Raw genomic sequence first — 20321 nt, 5'->3', positions numbered from 1 at the left:
AACCCTAAACTGCTGGGGACGCTAGTATAGATCTGATCAGATATTGATCTGTTCAGATACTATACCACTACAGGAGGTGTATGCTTTGCGCATGAGTGTTAGCGCTACTGGCACTAACCTAGCGCTGCCTGGAGCGACGCAGACCCTATCTGACCCTAAAACCTAATTGATATCATCCGCCGGGTGATCAGGGGGTCAAACCTTTATTGGGTAATAAATGGTGGGTGCCCTGATGCTATAAAAAGCAAACTAACTAACCAGAGTCACCCGTAAAACTTATACGGTGATCACTGGTGAAAGGGTTAACTAGGGGCAATCAGGGGGTTAAAACCTTTATTAGGTAGTATATGGGGGTCCCTGATGCTATATAAAAACCTGACGGGGAACCTAAATAACTAAATAACTAACTGGCTAACCAGTGTCACAAGTGACACTTATACGGTGATCGCTGGTGAAAGGGTTAACTCTAGGGGCAATCAGGGAGTTAAAATCTTTATTAGGTAGTATATGGGGGTACCTAAAACTATAAAAATCTGGCGGTGAACCTAAAAAATAACTAGCTACCTAGCGGCACCAGTGACACTAATGCAGTGATTAGAAAAACGATTGCTTAGTGACACTGGCAAAAGGGGGTGAAAGGGTTACCTGGGGGCAATCAGGGGGTTAAACTCTTTATTAGGTAGTATATGGGGGTCCCGGACGCTATATAAAAACCTGACGGGGAACCTAAAAAACTAAATAACTAACTGGCTAACTGGCTAACCAGCGTCACCAGTGACACTTATACAGTGATCGCTGGTGAAAGGGTTAACTCTAGGGGCAATCAGGGGGTTAAAACCTTTATTAGGTAGTATATGGGGGTACCTTACGCTATAAAAACCTGGTGGTGAACCTAAAAAATAACTAGCTACCAAGCGGCACCAGTGACACTAATGCAGCAATCAGAAAAACGATCGCTTAGACACCGGAAAAAGGGGGTGAATGGGTTAACTCTAGGGGCAATCAGGGAGTTAAACCTTTATTGGGGGGTAGGGGGCTACCCTGGACCTAACACTAACTGCCCTGACACTTTTTACAGTCACAACTGACACTAAATGCAGTGATCAGTAAATAAATGATCACTGCAATCGGTGACACTGTGACTGGGAGGGGGGGGGGTGATCGGGGGGGTGATCAGGGGGTGACAGTGTGCCTATGTGTACCTACATGTCAGTGTAGTGTTGGTGCACTTACTATGTCATCTCTCCTCGCCGTCCGGTCAAAAAGACCGCCCGAGGAGAGTGACATCACTTCCTCCTGCCTGTGTTTACACTACACAGGCAGGGGAAGCTTCTTATTCGCCAGGAGCGATCGAGAGGGGATGGCCATCCCCTCATCCTGGATCGCTCCCGAAATGGAACGCCGCAGCCAGCGGGAAGGGGTCCGATCGGACCCCCCACCAGCTGGAAGGCAAGCACGTACGGGTACGTGATTGTGACCGTCCGTGCCATTTTGCCGACGTATTTTTTACATGCGGCGGTCCTTAAGTGGTTAAAAGAGAAATATGGGTTTTTATTTTTTTAAGATACTTGCCAAGGTGGATGCTGCATTTGTTGCGACTCTACACTGAGAACCAATCGATCAAACACTGCCAATCGCTCAGTTCTTACAGCTCTGTGAGCAGAGAACTGCCACTGTTAGTCATAGCTTTGTGCTCTGCCCCCTCCTCGCTCACTGGAACGCTGGGCTGTGGAGGGGGGGCAGGCTCAGGCTCGCAGCGGCTCGCTGAGAGGCTGGGCTGGGTGTTGATCCAGGGATGTGGCGGATCCCGACTCTGTGGTTGTGATGATGCGGAAGCTCAGGCCAACTTCTGTGATGTCATCAGAGAGCCCAAATGGGTCACAGGAGTGGCGAATGAACTGCACTCCTGTGATCCATTGGAGAAGTACAGCCAAACTAACTTTGGCTGTACTTCTCCTTTAAAGTTTCTATGAGATTTATGTGATTAGGTTTACATAAAATTAGATAATTAAAAAACAGAGCCACTCCTGCCCACCACTGCATTCTTGAAACAAACACAGGTACTTTTCTATGAAAATTTACAAATCTTGAGCAGATGTGTGCACACAATGCACACAAGCGAAAACCACAATTAAAGCTATATTGTTACCTTCACAGTTTCCTTTATCTTCTTTCGTAGTTCTTGCAGCTTGCCACGAAATTCGCTGGCTGTCAGGTTTTTTTTGTCTCTCTCACTCTGGTTCTTTCCCCGTATCATAATTGTCTCTCTGCGAGAAACTACAGCCTCCATGTCACGAATCATCTTCTCCTGCTGCTTCATCAACTGAGTGTAACGTACCTGAAGGCATACAAATACATTATTTAGGTATTATTTATATATGAACGTTTATTACAAATTATTGCAAGACTTTAAACTTTCTGCAGTCTTGTTGGCTGAATAGAGGGGCAGAGGAACAAAAGGAAAACATTGACAACTAGTGGGCCCCTATAAAGCCTGTTGCTTTGTCTGTATGGGAAAACACTGGTTCTCTTTAAATGCAGTAACACAGAATCTGCCAGTTAACCCTATGATGTTATCAACTGAAGCATCCACTGAGCATGAGGTTCTCAGAAAACTTCTGTAAGAGGCCAAAGCTCAACCTAGATGTATCTACCAGACAAGGACTCTACTTTCCTCAGAGAGCAGTGAAATAGAACAGCATTTCTCAACCTTTTTACAGTCAAGGCACCCTTTAAAATTCCATACAATCTCAAGGCACCCCATTCCAAAGTTTAAAAACAAAACAAATAGTTTTACATAACACAGCAACAACCACACCCATAGGACAACGAATGTTATAAAAGATTATTCTTCCAAAGCAAATATACCTTTGCGCACTGGTACTGATTAGTATTCCTCTTTTCCCTCGGATTCTCTCCCTCATTCAGCTAATGTGACCCCTGAGCTCATGGGCGGGGGGGGGCAAACAAGGATGCTGCACAAGTGGCCAACATCCTCCTTATTAACTGTTGATGTCATTGGTTGTTAGGACACCGGTGGCTGGAAGGTTGTAATGGTGCACAATGAAAACTTGTGGTTTTATGTAACTAATAGGCAGGCTTGATCAGCCCACTGGCTTGCATACAATTTTTTGGGCAGTTTCTAGGCATTTTGCCAAGGCACCCCTGAACACACCCGAAGGCACTCTGGTTGAAAAAGGCTGAGATAGAAGTTCCTTTATGCTTTAGTATTGGTTACATTTCTTATTTGAGCATTGAATGGTTTGTATCGTGCCTTAATTTTTACCAGTAGCAAAGAGAAATAGGCAACTTACAGTATGCATGGTATGTTTTCTGGTATAGTATGGTATGTTTTACAGTATGCATGGTATGTTTTCTGGACAAGCCACTAGCTCAAATCCTTCTTATACAAATGTCTGTGCCACAAAAATTGTATGAAAAAAAGAAAAATATGTTATTTTTATACTTTACATGGCACTATAAAAATGTACAATATCCCATAAATATAACCCCCCCCCAAAAAAAAAGAATCAATACACACCATTCCTTTTATAATGTTATTATCCACCAGGGAACTCAAAACAGCCTTGGATGACACCAACCTACGCCAGTAAAGCATATACATAATTGTATTGCAATTCACCATACAAACATATACAAAATGATATGTAATGTTTTTATTTGACATATAGTAACACCAATAGAAAACACTACCCCAGGCAATGGACAAAGTTTAAAGCGTGCATGTAAAAAAATGTGATAAAAAGTATATACTGTATGTACAAATTCAAAAGACCAAAAAAATGTTGTGAAAAATAAAAATACTAAGCCTGCATAAATCAATACCATGGGGACTAGTGGCTAAAAGCTCTACATACATACATACATACTATATTATGTATCTATATTCTTTTATGTATGCAATAAACTACAATACACCTATAATGTATATGGTATACTGATCTGAGCCAATGCCATCCAGTGCTCTAGATGCTTTTGTATGTTTTCATCAATATAATGCAAGTTGCTTATAATTTTTTCATACACTTTTTTGTGGTGTGGACATTCACTTGTTCATCGTTTCAGGGAATACCTTTTCTTGTGGATTTTGCATTATTTTTTAGTTTCTCTTTTTGGTATACTTGGTGGAGGTAAAAATAGGATTTTTGTACTCAACGTAAAATCCTTTTCTCTGTAATTCACCGACCGACACAGCTCCTCTCTGTAACTAAATGGGTTTGTTACACACGATCGGAATTCCGGTCAGAAAAAGACAGATGAGAGCTTTTCATCGGAAAATGCGACCGTGTGTATGCTCCATCGGAATTTAAAGAAAAGAGAGAGTAGATGTGGCGCTATACTCAGAACTTATTATAAAAATTACAAAAATATTACCAGAAAAAAAAAGAAAAAAAAAAATGAATACATTAATTAATAAATTAATGAAGACAGGGAAGATCAATGTTGTCACCGTGCTTAAAGATCTAATGTGGTACCGGTGAACTATCAAAACACCTATAAAAGTGAATCCCTTGTATATATACGGCCTTATGTGAAAAAATGGCGACAAATATATAATATCACAATAGTATAAATTATAATGCCAGTAATCGCAAAGTGAACAAAATTGTAAAAATTATAACCTGATATTCAATTGTACCATTTGCCAAACTAGAGATTGGCACATGGTACAATTCAATATCAGGTTATCATTTTTACAATTTTTTCACTTTGCGATTACTGCCACTATAATTTATACTATTGTGATATTAAATATTTGTCGCCCTTTTTTCACATAAGGCCGTATATATACAAGGGATTCACTTTTATAGGTGTTTTGATAGTTCACCAGTACCACATTAGATCTTTAAGCATGGTGACAACATTGATCTCCCCTGTCTTCATTAATTAATTAATTTATTAATTCATTAATGTATTAATTTTTATTTTTTCTGGTAATATTTTTGTAATTTTTATAATAAGTTCTGAGTATAGTGCCACATCTACTCTCTCTTTTCTTTATATTTATTTACACCCTTTGGGTGGTTATATCAGGTAGAGGCAGCTCATACTACTGACACACCCGCTTTATCCATAGCGCAATCTCTCTTTTCTCCTTTTTTTCCATCGGAATTTAGCTGTCCGAATTTCCGCCAGCCAAAAATTGATAGCATGTTTAAATTTTCCCGACGGCAATTCCGATCGTGTATATGCAATTCCGACACGCTAAAAAACACGCATACTCAGATTCAACTATGAGACAGAAGCTATTGGCTACTGGCTATTGAACTTCCTTTTTCTATTCACGTCATACGCGTTGTACGTCACCGCGTTATAAATGATCGGAATTTGATGTGACCATGTGTAGGCAAGACAGCTTGAGCCGAATTCCGTCGGAATTCCGTCGGAAAAACCATCAGAGCTTTTTCTGACGAGAATTCCGATCGTGTGTACGTGGCATAACACAATACACAGAATTGTCAGTACCGTCCAGGGGGCAGACCCTGTGCTAACAACCCTCCCTGCTGCCCCAGCAGCCTCAGTACGTCAACAAGCATTATAACGTAGCGAAAATGAGGGGTGGGTGCTGTGTCGGTCAGTGAATTACAGAGAAAAGGATTTTACGGTGAGTACAAAAACCCTATTTTCTCTTATATTCACCGAACGACACAGCTCCTCTCTGTAACTAAATGGGACGTCCCCAAGCAGTGCCAAACGAGGGGTGGGAAAAAAACAGCATTAAAACTTCATCCACCATGGCAAGTGGGAACTAGTGAAACTAAACCCACAAAAAACCAGCAGTGTACGAAAAAACACACCGCCATATAACCGGGTATTCTTAACAGGAGAGATCCCCAACACCGCAACCTTTTTGCGGAAGTAATGCAACAGTGCATTAATGAACAGTACTGCGTTTTTATCTTAAAAACAGGAAAAATTCTCAATTGCAACTACACGGCCGCCTGCAAAACTTTGCGGCCAAAACAGGCATCAGCCGATGCACGGACGTCTACCTTGTAGAACTTGGTAAACGTATGGACAGACGACCAGGTCACCGCCTTACACACCTGAGCGACAGACGCTTGGTGTCGGAAGGCCCAAGACTTTCCGATTGCCCTTGTAGAGTGGGCCGTGACTGGAAAGGGGGGCACCTGCTCCTTCAAGGCGTAGGCTTGTACTACAATCTGTCTGATCCACCTGGAAATGGTGGCAGACGAGACCGCCATACCCTTCTTTGGACCAGCCACTGAAACAAACAGTGAGTCTGACTGACTTCCGAAAGGGAGCCGTGGCAGACAAATACACTTTTAGGGCCCTAACCACATTGAGAGCGTGAAGGGCCACCTCTTTGGGGTGCTTCGGCTTAGGACACAATGATGGTAATACAATGTCCTCATTGATATGAAAAGCCGAGACAACCTTTGGTAGAAAGGATGGTTGCGGACGCAACACATCCTTATTCCTGTGCATGACCAGATAAGGCGACTTGCAGGACAAGGCCGTCAATTCCGAAACCCTCCTGGCCAATGTGATGGCCACTAGAAAGACCACTTTGTGTGAAAGGGTCAACAGAGGAATCTCCCTGATATTCTCAAACGGCGGCATCTGAAGCGCAGACAACACCAGGTTCAAATCCCACAAAGGTAACGGAGCACCGGAGAGACATGTCGTACCCCCTGAACAAAGGTACCCACTAATGAATGAGACGCCAGGGGTCGCTGAAAAAAGACAGCCAGAGCTGAAATTTGCCCCTTAATGGTGCTCAACGCCAACTTCTGGTCTACACCTTGCTGAAGAAACAGCAGGATCCTGGATATAGAAAAGGAGCGTGGATGCCACCCTTTCTCCTCACAAATGGAGATATAGGTCTTCCAGGTATGATGGTATATCTTCCATGAAGAAGATTTCCGCGCCCTCAACATAGTCGGAATCACCGAGTCCGACAGACCCCGGTTCCTCAGCACCTGGCTCTCAATAGCCATGCCGTTAAAGCCAGCGATGGTAAAGCAGGGTCAAAGATTGGACCTTGAGATAGGAGGTCCTCTCGCAACGGCAGTCGCCAGGGAGCGTCTGCCACCAGCCGCACCAGGTCTGCGTACCAGGGCCGCTGAGGCCAATCTGGGGCAACCAGGATTACTGGAATCCCCTCGGCTTCCACTCTGCGCAGCAGGCGTGGTAACAGTTTTAGCGGAGGAAAGGCGTAGATCAGCTGGTACTGATCCCACGGAGCCACCAGCGCGTCTGGCGCTTCTGCCCACCGATCTCTTGTCCTGGACACGAATCTCGGCACCTTACGATTGAGAGGGGAGGCCGATAGATCCACATCTGGTGTGCTCCATTTCAGGCACAGCAGCCTGAATATCTCCGGATTGCAATGCCCATTCTCCTGGGTCCAGCATCTGTCGACTCAGATAGTCCACCTGCCAATTTTCCACCCCCGGGATGTAAATGGCCGACAGGGCCGGAACGTGGCGCTCTGCCCACCGAAGTATGTGAGCGACTTCCTGAGCAGCGGCTGAGCTTCTTGTTCCCCCTTCGTGATTTATGTATTCCACAGCCATACCATTGTCCGACTGTATCCTGATCGGACGTCCTTGAAGACACATCGACCATGTGTGGAGGTACAGCCTGATCGCTCTCAACTCGAGCAGATTGATCAGCAACTCGGATTCTTCCGTTGACCAGAGACCCTGCGCCGAATGCCCATCACTCTACCCCAAGCCGGATAGACTGGCGTCCGTAGTGATCACCATCCAATTCAGAGGTAGGAACGATTTTCCGGACTGAATCACCGGGGACCTCAACCACCAGATCAGAGAGTCCCTGACTGGTTGGCTCACCTGGATCTGCCGATCCAGGGACAACGGAGATTTGTCCCATTTTGTCAAAATCTCCTTCTGCAGGACTCTGGTGTGGAACTGGGCATAAGGCACTGCCTTGAAGGAGGCTACCATGAGCCCCAGTACTCTCATGCAAAAGCAGAGCGACAACCACTTTCAGTTCATCAGTAGTTTGACCGCAGCTCTGAGAGTCTGCGATTTGTCTGAAGGGAGAAAGACTCTCGCTTCCCTGGACTCAAACAGCAAACCTAGGTACTCCAGACGCTGGGTTGGTACAATCACCGACTTCTACAGATTCAACAGCCACCCAAATTCTTGCAGGGTCTGCATGGTGATCGCCACATCCTCCTCTGATTCTGAGGCGGAAGATGCTCTCAGGAGGAGATCGTCTAGGTAGCCCACGATCGCGATCCCCTGTTGTCGCAGCAACGCCAATACTGGAGCCAGTACTTTGGTACAGACTCGGGGGGCTGATGCCAGGCCAAAAGGAAGAGCCACAAATTGGTAATGGGCTTCCCCAACTGCCAAACGCAGAAATTTTTGATGCCGAAGGCATATGGGTATGTGCAGGTACGCATCCTGGATGTCCAAGGACGCCAGGGAGTGCCCTTGATGGAGTGCAGCGACTACTGAGCGAACTGATTCCATTCTGAACCTCTGCACTTTTACAAAATGATTGAGTGCTTTTAAGTCCAAGATCGGACGTACTCCTTCCTTCTTGGGAACCACAAACAGATTTGAGTAGAACCCCTGGAAGCGTTCCGATTCCGGAACTGGTACAATCACCCCCTGATTCAGCAAGTCCCTCACCGCCCCTAAAAGGGCCTCCCGGCGAACCGGGATTGCGGGTATGCTGGAGGGGAAGAATCTGTTTGCAGGCCAAGAGAGAAACTCTATCTTGTAGCCTGTGAAAATCAGGTTGCAGACCCATTGTCATGGTTATGCAGTGATCTTCCTGTGTTTGCTTACCTCCCCTCATGTGTTCAGACTAAGAGGCCAGCCACTTCCACCTGGTGGTTTTTATAACCTCTCCTCTAAGCATGGCTCCACCCCAGGCCCTATCAGGGAGCCCTATATTAACCTGTGCACTGCAGGCCATCAGGGCTGATCAACCATTGTGTATTCCTTTGTGTGTTAGCTTCCTGTTACCTGCCGTGCGCTCTTCTACTGTTTTCCGTTACCGACTTTGGCGTGTCTTTGACTATCCCTGTTTGCCTGTGATCCTGACCTTTTGGCGTGTCCCCGACTATTCTTGTCTGCTTGTGGCCCCGACCTTGGCTTTGTCCCTCACCATCCCTATCCTCCTGTTGCCTACTGTGGGTGTGAGCTGGGGGACCATGGGGGTCGCGACCTGGAGCCAGTTGCAGCCAAGTCCATCCTCACCACTCGAGGCTCTGGTGAACACCTGCTGGCTCTTAGACTCCGCGCCCCAGGGAATCTTTCGCTCTAACCCCGGTGGGACCTGTCTCCCATCCGCAGCAGTCAGCCGTAGGGTCCACAACCTTGCGGTGCACTCCTGATCCCTACGGTGTGCATCTGTCACCTCGCCTCAAGGTGACCTGACACCCATTGGTCGGATAACCAGGAGGTCCACTGGGCTGCAAACTCCTGAAGACGACCCCCCACCCGAGATGTGGGTGGGGGCAAACCTTCATGCGGTAGCACTTTTGTTCGTAGGCTTGTTAAGCTTACGGTTCCAGGGACGCTTCTGATCATCCGTGGGCGTTTTGTCGAAGCACCGGGGGGACGAAAAAGCCGCTTGTGAGCGGAAAAAGAGGGCTCTTGCCTGCAGCGTGGCTCTTTAGCCTTCCTGGCCTGTGGGAGTAGTGTACTCTTACCACGCATGACATTTTTAATAATGTTATCCAACGAGGCTCCAAAGAGCCGGTCGCCAAGGAAGGGAAGATCCGTCGGGGCTTTCTTGGATGCCTGGTCAGCAGACCAGCATTTTAGCCAAATCAGACGACTCAGCACCACAGCTGACACTGAAGCCCTGGATAACAGAGGGATAGTATCCAGGGCCGCGTCAAAAACGTACTTAAGGCCTTGCACTAGTTGGTCTGCTAGTTCCACGCAGACAGGGGAGGCCTGTTGCTCTCCCAATTTGCGGTGCAAAAGTTTTGCCCACTTAGTCAGTGTCTGCGACACCAGTGCGGATGCCAGTACAGGTCGCGCGGCTGACCCCACAACCGTAAACAAAGAACGAGCCACCGCCTCGGCCTTCCTTTCCATGGGATCCTTGAATGCAGGAGTCCCCTCAACCGGGATCGTGGTTACTTTATTCAACCTGGATACTGGGGGGTCCAGGACCGGAGGAGCTGACTATTTCTTGAGAAGGCTTTCCTCAAAGGGGTAACGCACCAACATGTATTTGGGGACCAAAAAGGTCCGTGGCAGGTGACCCCATTCCTTGTAAATGAACTTGTCAAAATAAGTCAAATACGGGAACACCTTAGATGAATGTGCTGGCTTGCGGGTCCAAAAGGGACCGATACATCAGCAGAGGTATCCGCTGGCTCCTGGATCTTCAGGGTATCATGCACAGCTGTGATGAGTGCTCCAACCGGAGCCTTGTCGTGCCCGACCAGGACGGGGAATCATCCTCGCTGCCCGAATGGTCCTGGTCAGCCTCGTCTGATAGGTCAGAGCAGGGGTCACCAGCCGCAGCAGGGCCCGAGTCTGCATCAGAGCTCTCTCCAGAGGACGGGGGGGGGCAGGGGCCTTTTATGCACACCTTTCCTTCTATGCATCACCTCTATTTTTGCAACAAATGAGTTAAGGACCGCTGTCAGGGTGTCCATGGGCACAGCGCTATCCGCAGGTGACCCGGTTGCAATAGCCTGGATTTCGGGGGAAGAAACCCCAGTTTCTGAAGCCATGCTGACCCTACCCTGTCTGCCACCTGAAAGGGGACTTAGGACAGTGAAGGTCCCACCCTCCTGCTGCCGCCTAGGGTAGGGTGGGGGGGTTCCTCGCGCCAGACTCACCATCCTGGGGCGTTCTGTGATGGTTACTAGCCGTGCCTGTAGTGCCCAGGAGGTTACCCAAGTGCAGAGTGAAGAAGCTGTGCCGGCAGCAGCTGTAGAAAAGAGCAGTGAAACGATCTGCAGAGCTTGCACCAGCGTTCAGGGAATGGCCATCCAGTGTCCTGTATACCCAATGATACTAATAGGAAAATCTCATAGAAAATGAGGCTCACAAGGGAAATCTGCTCTGCCCTCAGCCAAAATGGCCACCGGACAGCACAATGCGGTGACAAGAGAAATCATAAAACAGCGCTGCCTCTAACCAGCAAAAATACCTCCACAGACAACTTTTTTGGGACCCCCCACACCAGGACCATCGCTAGCCGCACAGACCCCCTATAGGTGAGAGACCCAGCGATCCCCATACACACCCCGCCAGCAGCACATACAGCCACCCCCCCCGGGGGGGGGGAAGATAGGGATGTGGGAGAGAAGAGAAGGAGGTGAGGTGGCCCCCAAATCGACCTCCTAGGGAATGCCCAGCTGCTCAACCTCCCAAAGCAGGGAGAGCCGTACTTGCCAGTCCTGAAGAGCTGGGAGACATTCCATCACAGACCCACTCCTGCGCAGTTACAGGGTGGCTGCTGGCCTCGGTATACTGTGATCCAGACATCAGTAGCCCGGTCATATGTATACCCCGGAGCATTGAAGCTCACCGACCACCTCTGGAGCTGAGGTATGTTGTGGCCTGCCGAGCCTTAGCTGTGACATGCACACGCTCGATGGCCGAACTGGGGGGACTAAAAGGTGAACTCAACCAGCCTGCAACCAGCCGGCAGTTGATAGAAGATCACAGGATCTTTCATCTTGCGCAAAAGCATAAATCCTGCATCAAAAAAATGGACCAAAGGGCCCGCAGGGTTCCTAGGTCATTCTCCTTCACTAGGCAAAATAAAACTGAGGCTGTTGGGGCAGCAGGGAGGGTTGTTAGCACAGGGTCTGCCCCCTGGGCAGTACTGACAATTCGGTCAGTAAATATAAGAGAAAGTTTGTTTTTTGCACCCACCCAGTTCATTGACATCTCTGTTGATCATTCAAAGGACCGTTGGTCGTGTTCTCATATTTCATAAAGAAAAACTCCCCTTTTAAGGTAAAATTGTGACCATGATATGGAGATGCAAGTACTCACATATGCTTAACATCAGTAATTTAACCATAAAACAAGCCCTCACTGACCTCTGTAGCAGCAAGCAATGTGGAGCAATTCATCCTCAAAAGTCAAAGTAGAAGCACACTGAAGATGTTTTAGTCATTCCCTGAGGCAGCTAAGCTACCCCCTTCCAGAGCACCTGCTTTGTGTTTACAGAACTAGCAGCATTGTATTAAAAGGTTGGGGGAGCCAGGGGAGATGCATTGCTAAGAGAAGGACTCAGGGTTTGGAAGAGTGGTGGGCAGAAGAGGCACCTGCCCTAGGCACTGTCCTAATCTGTAGTGAGGGTGTACTGATGTAAGGAGGGGGGCACACTAATGTAAAGAGGGGGGACGTGCCGATGTAAGGACGGGGGCACACTAATGTAAGTAGGGGAGGCACAGTGATGTAATAGAGATAGATGTAAGAAGGGGGCACTCTGATGTAAGGGGGTACTGATGTATGATGGAGAATTTATTTAAAAGGGGATAACTGATTATAAAGGGGAACAATGATGTAAGGGGGGACTTTACTGTGAGAGGGCACACTGGTGTAAGTGAGGACTCTGATGTAAAGGTAGACTGCTGTGTGAAGGGAGAACCTCTTATGTAAGGACGGACTCTTATGTAGGGGAGGACGATTGGGACTTCTGATTTAAAGGGGGGCTACTGATGTGAAGGGAGGGGGGAGCTTGATGTAAAGATGGACTCCTGAAGTAAAGTGATGTGAAGGTTGCTAAATAGTCTATAAAGTTCTTCTGTAAGGTATGTTAAAAAGCATATTTAACCACTTCAGCCCCGGACCAATTAACAGCCTAAGGACCAGAGGTCTTTTTACAATTTCGCACTGCACTGCTTTAACTGGTAATTGCGCGGTCATGCAATGTTGTACCCAAACAAAATTTGCGTCCTTTTCTTTCCACAAATAGAGCTTTCTTTTGGTGGTATTTGATTGCCTCTGCAATTTTTATTTTTTGCGATATAAATGGAAAAAGACCGAAAATTTTGAGAAAAAAATATATTTTCTACTTTTTGTTATAAGAAAAATCGAATAAACTAAATTTTAGTCATACATTTAGGGCAAAATGTATTCAGCCACATGTCTTTAGTAAAAAAAAATGTCAATAAGCGTATATTTTTTGGTTTGCGCAAAAGTTATAGCGTCTACAAACTAGAGTACATTTTCTGGAATTTACACAGCTTTTAATTTATGACTACCTATCTCATTTCTTGAGGTGCTAAAATGGCAGGGCAGTACAAACCCCCCCAAATGACCCCATTTTGGAAAGTAGACACCCCAAGGAAATTTCTGAGAGGCATGTTGAGCCTATTGAATATTTTTTTTTCCTCAAGTGATTGAATAATGACACACAAAAAAAAGTTTACAAAAAGTTGTCACTAAATGATATATTGCTCACACATGCCATAGTTATATGTGGAATTGCACCCCAAAATATATTCTGCTGCTTCTCCTGAGTACGGGGATACCACATATGTGGGACTTTTTGGGAGTCTAGCCGCGTACGGCACCCCGAAAACCAATCACTGCCTTCAGGATTTCTAAGGGTGCAAATTTTTGATTTCACTCCTCACTACCTATCACAGTTTCGAAGGCCATAAAATGCCAAAATAACACAAAACCCCCCCAAATTACCCCATTTTGGAAAGTAGACACCCCAAGGAAATTTCTGAGAGGCATGTTGAGCCCATTGAATATTTTTTTTTTTTGCCACAAGTTGCAGGAATATTACAATTCTTTTTTTTTTTGCACAAAGTTGTCACTAAATGATATATTGCTCACACATGCTATGGGCATAAGTCAAATTACACCCCAAAATAAATTCTGCTGCTTCTCCCGAGTACGGGGATACCACATGTGGGGGACTTTTTATGAGCCTAGCCCCGTACTGGACCCCGAAAACCAAGCACTGCCTTCCGGATTTAAATATAAAACACTACCAAAAAAAACTGTTAGCGATCGCAGGGATCAGGCCTGACTCTGCGATCGCTGTAGTTATGTGTTTAGTGTTTTGTAAGTGACAGTGATCAATCGATACTGCACTTGGGTGGGCTGGGCGGAGGGGCAAAACGCAGGTGCTAGCAGGTATCTGGGCTGATCCTGCTAACAATGCGTTTTTTTTTAACCCTAAACTGCTGGGGACGCTAGTATAGATCTGATCAGATCAGATATTGATCTGTTCAGATTCTATACCACTACGGGAGGTTTATGCTTTGCATGTGGGTGTTAGCGGTACTGGCACTAACCTAGCGCTGCCTGGGGCGACGCAGACCCTGACCCTAAAACCTAATTGATATCACCCGCCGGGTGATCAGGGGGTTAAACCTTTATTGGGTAATAAATGGTGGGTGCCCTGATGCTATAAAAAGCAAACTAACTAACCAGAGTCACCCGTAACACTTATACGGTGATCACTGGTGAAAGGGTTAACTAGGGGCAATCAGGGGGTTCAAATTTTTATTAGGTAGTATATGGGGGTCCCTGGCGCTATATAAAAACCTGACGGGGAACCTAAATAACTAACTGGCTAACCAGCGTCACCAGTGACACTTATACTGTGATCGCTGGTGAAAGGATTAACTAGGGGCAATCAAGGGGTTAAAACCATTATTGGGTAGTATATGGGGGTACCTAGCGCTATAAAAACCTGGCGGTGAACCAAAAAAATAACTAGCTACCTAGCGACACTAGTGACACTAATGCAGCGATCAGAAAAATCATCGCTTAGTGACACTGGCAAAAGGGGGTGAAAGGGTTAACTAGGGGCAATCAGGGGGTTAAAACTATTATTGGGTAGTCTATCGGGGTACCTAGCGCTATAAAAACCTGGCGGTGAACCTAAAAAAATAACTAGCTACCTAGCGACACTAATGCAGCGATCAGAAAAATGATCGCTTAGTGACACTGGCAAAAGGGGGTGAAAGGGTTAACTAGGGGCAATCAGGGGGTTAAAACCGTTATTGGGTAGTATATCAGGGTACCTAGCGCTATAAAAACCTGGCGGTGAACCTAAAAAAATAACTAGCTACCTAGCGACACTAATGCAGCGATCAGAAAAATGATCGCTTAGTGACACTGGCAAAAGGGGGTGAAAGGGTTAACTAGGGGCAATCAGGGGGTTAAAACCGTTATTGGGTAGTATATCGGGGTACCTAGCGCTATAAAAACCTGGCGGTGAACCTAAAAAAATAACTAGCTACCTAGCGACACTAATGCAGCGATCAGAAAAATGATCGCTTAGTGACACTGGCAAAAAGGGGGTGAAAGGGTTAACTAGGGGCAATCAGGGGGTTAAAACCATTATTGGGTAGTATATCAGGGTACCTAGCGCTATAAAAACCTGGCGGTGAACCTAAAAAAATAACTAGCTACCTAGCGACACTAATGCAGCGATCAGAAAAATGATCGCTTAGTGACACTGGCAAAAGGGGGTGAAAGGGTTAACTAGGGGCAATCAGGGGGTTAAAACCGTTATTGGGTAGTATATCGGGGTACCTAGCGCTATAAAAACCTGGCGGTGAACCTAAAAAAATAACTAGCTACCTAGCGACACTAATGCAGCGATCAGAAAAATGATCGCTTAGTGACACTGGCAAAAGGGGGTGAAAGGGTTAACTAGGGGCAATCAGGGGGTTAAAACCGTTATTGGGTAGTATATCAGGGTACCTAGCGCTATAAAAACCTGGCGGTGAACCTAAAAAAATAACTAGCTACCTAGCGACACTAGTGACACTAATGCAGCGATCAGAAAAATGATCGCTTAGTGACACTGGCAAAAGGGGGTGAAAGGGTTAACTAGGGGCTATCAGGGAGTTAAAACTATTATTGGGTAGTCTATCGGGGTACCTAGCGCTATAAAAACCTGGCGGTGAAACTAAAAAAATAACTAGCTACCTAGCGACACAAATGCAGCGATCAGAAAAATGATCGCTTAGTGACACTGGCAAAAGGGGGTGAAAGGGTTAACTAGGGGCAATCAGGGGGTTAAAACCGTTATTGGGTAGTATATCGGGGTACCTAGCGCTATAAAAAGCTGGCGGTGAACCTAAAAAAATAACTAGCTACCTAGCGACACAAATGCAGAGATCAGAAAAATGATCGCTTAGTGACACTGGCAAAAGGGGGTGAAAGGGTTAACTAGGGGCAATCGGGGGTTAAAACTATTATTGGGTAGTCTATCGGGGTACCTAGCGCTATAAAAACCTGGCGGTGAACCTAAAAAAATAACTAGCTACCTAGCGACACTAATGCAGCGATCAGAAAAATGATCGCTTAGTGACACTGGCAAAAGGGGGTGAAAGGGTTAACTAGGGGCAATCAGGGGTTTAAAACCATTATTGGGTAGTATATCGGGGTACCTAGCGCTATAAAAAGCTGGCGGTGAACCTAAAAAAATAACTAGCTACCTAGCGACACAAATGCAGCGATCAGAAAAATGATCGCTTAGTGACACTGGCAAAAGGGGGTGAAAGGGTTAACTAGGGGCTATCAGGGAGTTAAAACTATTATTGGGTAGTCTATCGGGGTACCTAGCGCTATAAAAACCTGGCGGTGAAACTAAAAAAATAACTAGCTACCTAGCGACACAAATGCAGCGATCAGAAAAATGATCGCTTAGTGACACTGGCAAAAGGGGGTGAAAGGGTTAACTAGGGGCTATCAGGGAGTTAAAACTATTATTGGGTAGTCTATCGGGGTACCTAGCGCTATAAAAACCTGGCGGTGAACCTAAAAAAATAACTAGCTACCTAGCGACACAAATGCAGCGATCAGAAAAATGATCGCTTAGTGACACTGGCAAAAGGGGGTGAAAGGGTTAACTAGGGGCAATCAGGGGGTTAAAACCGTTATTGGGTAGTATATCGGGGTACCTAGCGCTATAAAAACCTGGCGGTGAACCTAAAAAAATAACTAGCTACCTAGCGACACTAATGCAGCGATCAGAAAAATGATCGCTTAGTGACACTGGCAAAAGGGGGTGAAAGGGTTAACTATGGGCAATCAGGGGGTTAAAACCGTTATTGGGTAGTATATCGGGGTACCTAGCGCTATAAAAACCTGACGGTGAACCTAAAAAAATAACTAGCTACCTAGCGACACTAATGCAGCGATCAGAAAAATGATCGCTTAGTGACACTGGCAAAAGGGGGTGAAAGGGTTAACTAGGGGCAATCAGGGGGTTAAAACCGTTATTGGGTAGTATATCAGGGTACCTAGCGCTATAAAAACCTGGCGGTGAACCTAAAAAAATAACTAGCTACCTAGCGACACTAGTGACACTAATGCAGCGATCAGAAAAATGATCGCTTAGTGACACTGGCAAAAGGGGGTGAAAGGGTTAACTAGGGGCTATCAGGGAGTTAAAACTATTATTGGGTAGTCTATCGGGGTACCTAGCGCTATAAAAACCTGGCGGTGAAACTAAAAAAATAACTAGCTACCTAGCGACACAAATGCAGCGATCAGAAAAATGATCGCTTAGTGACACTGGCAAAAGGGGGTGAAAGGATTAACTAGGGGCAATCAGGGGGTTAAAACCGTTATTGGGTAGTATATCGGGGTACCTAGCGCTATAAAAAGCTGGCGGTGAACCTAAAAAAATAACTAGCTACCTAGCGACACAAATGCAGCGATCAGAAAAATGATCGCTTAGTGACACTGGCAAAAGGGGGTGAAAGGGTTAACTAGGGGCAATCAGGGGGTTAAAACCGTTATTGGGTAGTATATCAGGGTACCTAGCGCTATAAAAACCTGGCGGTGAACCTAAAAAAATAACTAGCTACCTAGCGACACTAATGCAGCGATCAGAAAAATGATCGCTTAGTGACACTGGCAAAAGGGGGTGAAAGGGTTAACTAGGGGCAATCAGGGGGTTAAAACCGTTATTGGGTAGTATATCGGGGTACCTAGCGCTATAAAAACCTGGCGGTGAACCTAAAAAAATAACTAGCTACCTAGCGACACAAATGCAGCGATCAGAAAAATGATCGCTTAGTGACACTGGCAAAAGGGGGTGAAAGGGTTAACTAGGGGCAAGCAGGGGGTTAAAACCGTTATTGGGTAGTATATCGGGGTACCTAGCGCTATAAAAACCTGGCGGTGAACCTAAAAAAATAACTAGCTACCTAGCGACACTAATGCAGCGATCAGAAAAATGATCGCTTAGTGACACTGGCAAAAGGGGGTGAAAGGGTTAACTAGGGGCAAGCAGGGGGTTAAAACCGTTATTGGGTAGTATATCGGGGTACCTAGCGCTATAAAAACCTGGCGGTGAACCTAAAAAAATAACTAGCTACCTAGCGACACTAATGCAGCGATCAGAAAAATGATCGCTTAGTGACACTGGCAAAAGGGGGTGAAAGGGTTAACTAGGGGCAATCAGGGGGTTAAAACCGTTATTGGGTAGTATATCAGGGTACCTAGCGCTATAAAAACCTGGCGGTGAACCTAAAAAAATAACTAGCTACCTAGCGACACTAATGCAGCGATCAGAAAAATGATCGCTTAGTGACACTGGCAAAAGGGGGTGAAAGGGTTAACTAGGGGTAATCAGGGGGTTAAAACCGTTATTGGGTAGTATATCGGGGTACCTAGCGCTATAAAAACCTGGCGGTGAACCTAAAAAAATAACTAGCTACCTAGCGACACTAATGCAGCGATCAGAAAAATGATCGCTTAGTGACACTGGCAAAAGGGGGTGAAAGGGTTAACTAGGGGCAATCAGGGGTTTAAAACCGTTATTGGGTAGTATATCGGGGTACCTAGCGCTATAAAAAGCTGGCGGTGAACCTAAAAAAATAACTAGCTACCTAGCGACACAAATGCAGCGATCAGAAAAATGATCGCTTAGTGACACTGGCAAAAGGGGGTGAAAGGGTTAACTAGGGGCAATCGGGGTTAAAACCGTTATTGGGTAGTATATCAGGGTACCTAGCGCTATAAAAACCTGGCGGTGAACCTAAAAAAATAACTAGCTACCTAGCAACACTAATGCAGCGATCAGAAAAATGATCGCTTAGTGACACTGGCAAAAGGGGGTGAAAGGATTAACTCTAAGGGCAATCAGGGGGTTAAAACCGTTATTGGGTAGTATATCGGGGTACCTAGCGCTATAAAAACCTGGCGGTGAACCTAAAAAAATAACTAGCTACCTAGCGACACTAATGCAGCGATCAGAAAAATGATCGCTTAGTGACACTGGCAAAAGGGGGTGAAAGGGTTAACTAGGGGCAATCAGGGGTTTAAAACCGTTATTGGGTAGTATATCGGGGTACCTAGCGCTATAAAAAGCTGGCGGTGAACCTAAAAAAATAACTAGCTACCTAGCGACACAAATGCAGCGATCAGAAAAATGATCGCTTAGTGACACTGGCAAAAGGGGGTGAAAGGGTTAACTAGGGGCAATCAGGGGGTTAAAACCATTATTGGGTAGTATATCAGGGTACCTAGCGCTATAAAAACCTGGCGGTGAACCTAAAAAAATAACTAGCTACCTAGCGACACTAATGCAGCGATCAGAAAAATGATCGCTTAGTGACACTGGCAAAAGGGGGTGAAAGGGTTAACTAGGGGCAATCAGGGGGTTAAAACCGTTATTGGGTAGTATATCTTGGTACCTAGCGCTATAAAAACCTGGCGGTGAACCTAAAAAAATAACTAGCTACCTAGCGACACTAGTGACACTAATGCAGCGATCAGAAAAATGATCGCTTAGTGACACTGGCAAAAGGGGGTGAAAGGGTTAACTAGGGGCAATCAGGGGGTTAAAACTATTATTGGGTAGTCTATTGGGGTACCTAGCGCTATAAAAACCTGGCGGTGAACCTAAAAAAATAACTAGCTACCTAGCGACACTAATGCAGCGATCAGAAAAATGATCGCTTAGTGACACTGGCAAAAGGGGGTGAAAGGGTTAACTAGGGGCAATCAGGGGTTTAAAACCGTTATTGGGTAGTATATCGGGGTACCTAGCGCTATAAAAAGCTGGCGGTGAACCTAAAAAAATAACTAGCTACCTAGCGACACAAATCCAGCGATCAGAAAAATGATCGCTTAGTGACACTGGCAAAAGGGGGTGAAAGGGTTAACTAGGGGCAATCAGGGGGTTAAAACTGTTATTGGGTAGTATATCAGGGTACCTAGCGCTATAAAAACCTGGCGGTGAACCTAAAAAAATAACTAGTTACCTAGCAACACTAATGCAGCGATCAGAAAAATGATCGCTTAGTGACACTGGCAAAAGGGGGTGAAAGGATTAACTCTAAGGGCAATCAGGGGGTTAAATCTTTATTGGGGGGTGGTAGGGGG

The 20321-nt window shown here is 45.9% G+C and overlaps 1 protein-coding gene across 2 annotated transcripts in view; it reads right to left on the bottom strand.

The window, feature by feature from the left end:
* CCDC40 (coiled-coil domain 40 molecular ruler complex subunit) overlaps positions 1-20321 on the bottom strand; it is a 188852-nt gene that overhangs the window by 32742 nt on the left and 135789 nt on the right. For both annotated transcript variants that reach the window (XM_077459623.1, XM_077459625.1), the window contains exon 17: positions 2150-2338. In XM_077459623.1, the coding sequence (XP_077315749.1) occupies positions 2150-2338 (189 nt within the window). The remainder of the gene's footprint in view (positions 1-2149; positions 2339-20321) is intronic.

This window comes from Lithobates pipiens, unplaced genomic scaffold (assembly GCF_037356315.1).
Source record: "Lithobates pipiens isolate NorthernLeopardFrog02 unplaced genomic scaffold, aLitPip1_a1.2 Scaffold_28, whole genome shotgun sequence".
Taxonomy (NCBI): domain Eukaryota; kingdom Metazoa; phylum Chordata; class Amphibia; order Anura; family Ranidae; genus Lithobates; species Lithobates pipiens.
The sequence above is the reverse complement of the archived record's forward strand: the minus strand, read 5'-3'. Positions and strand labels throughout refer to the sequence as shown.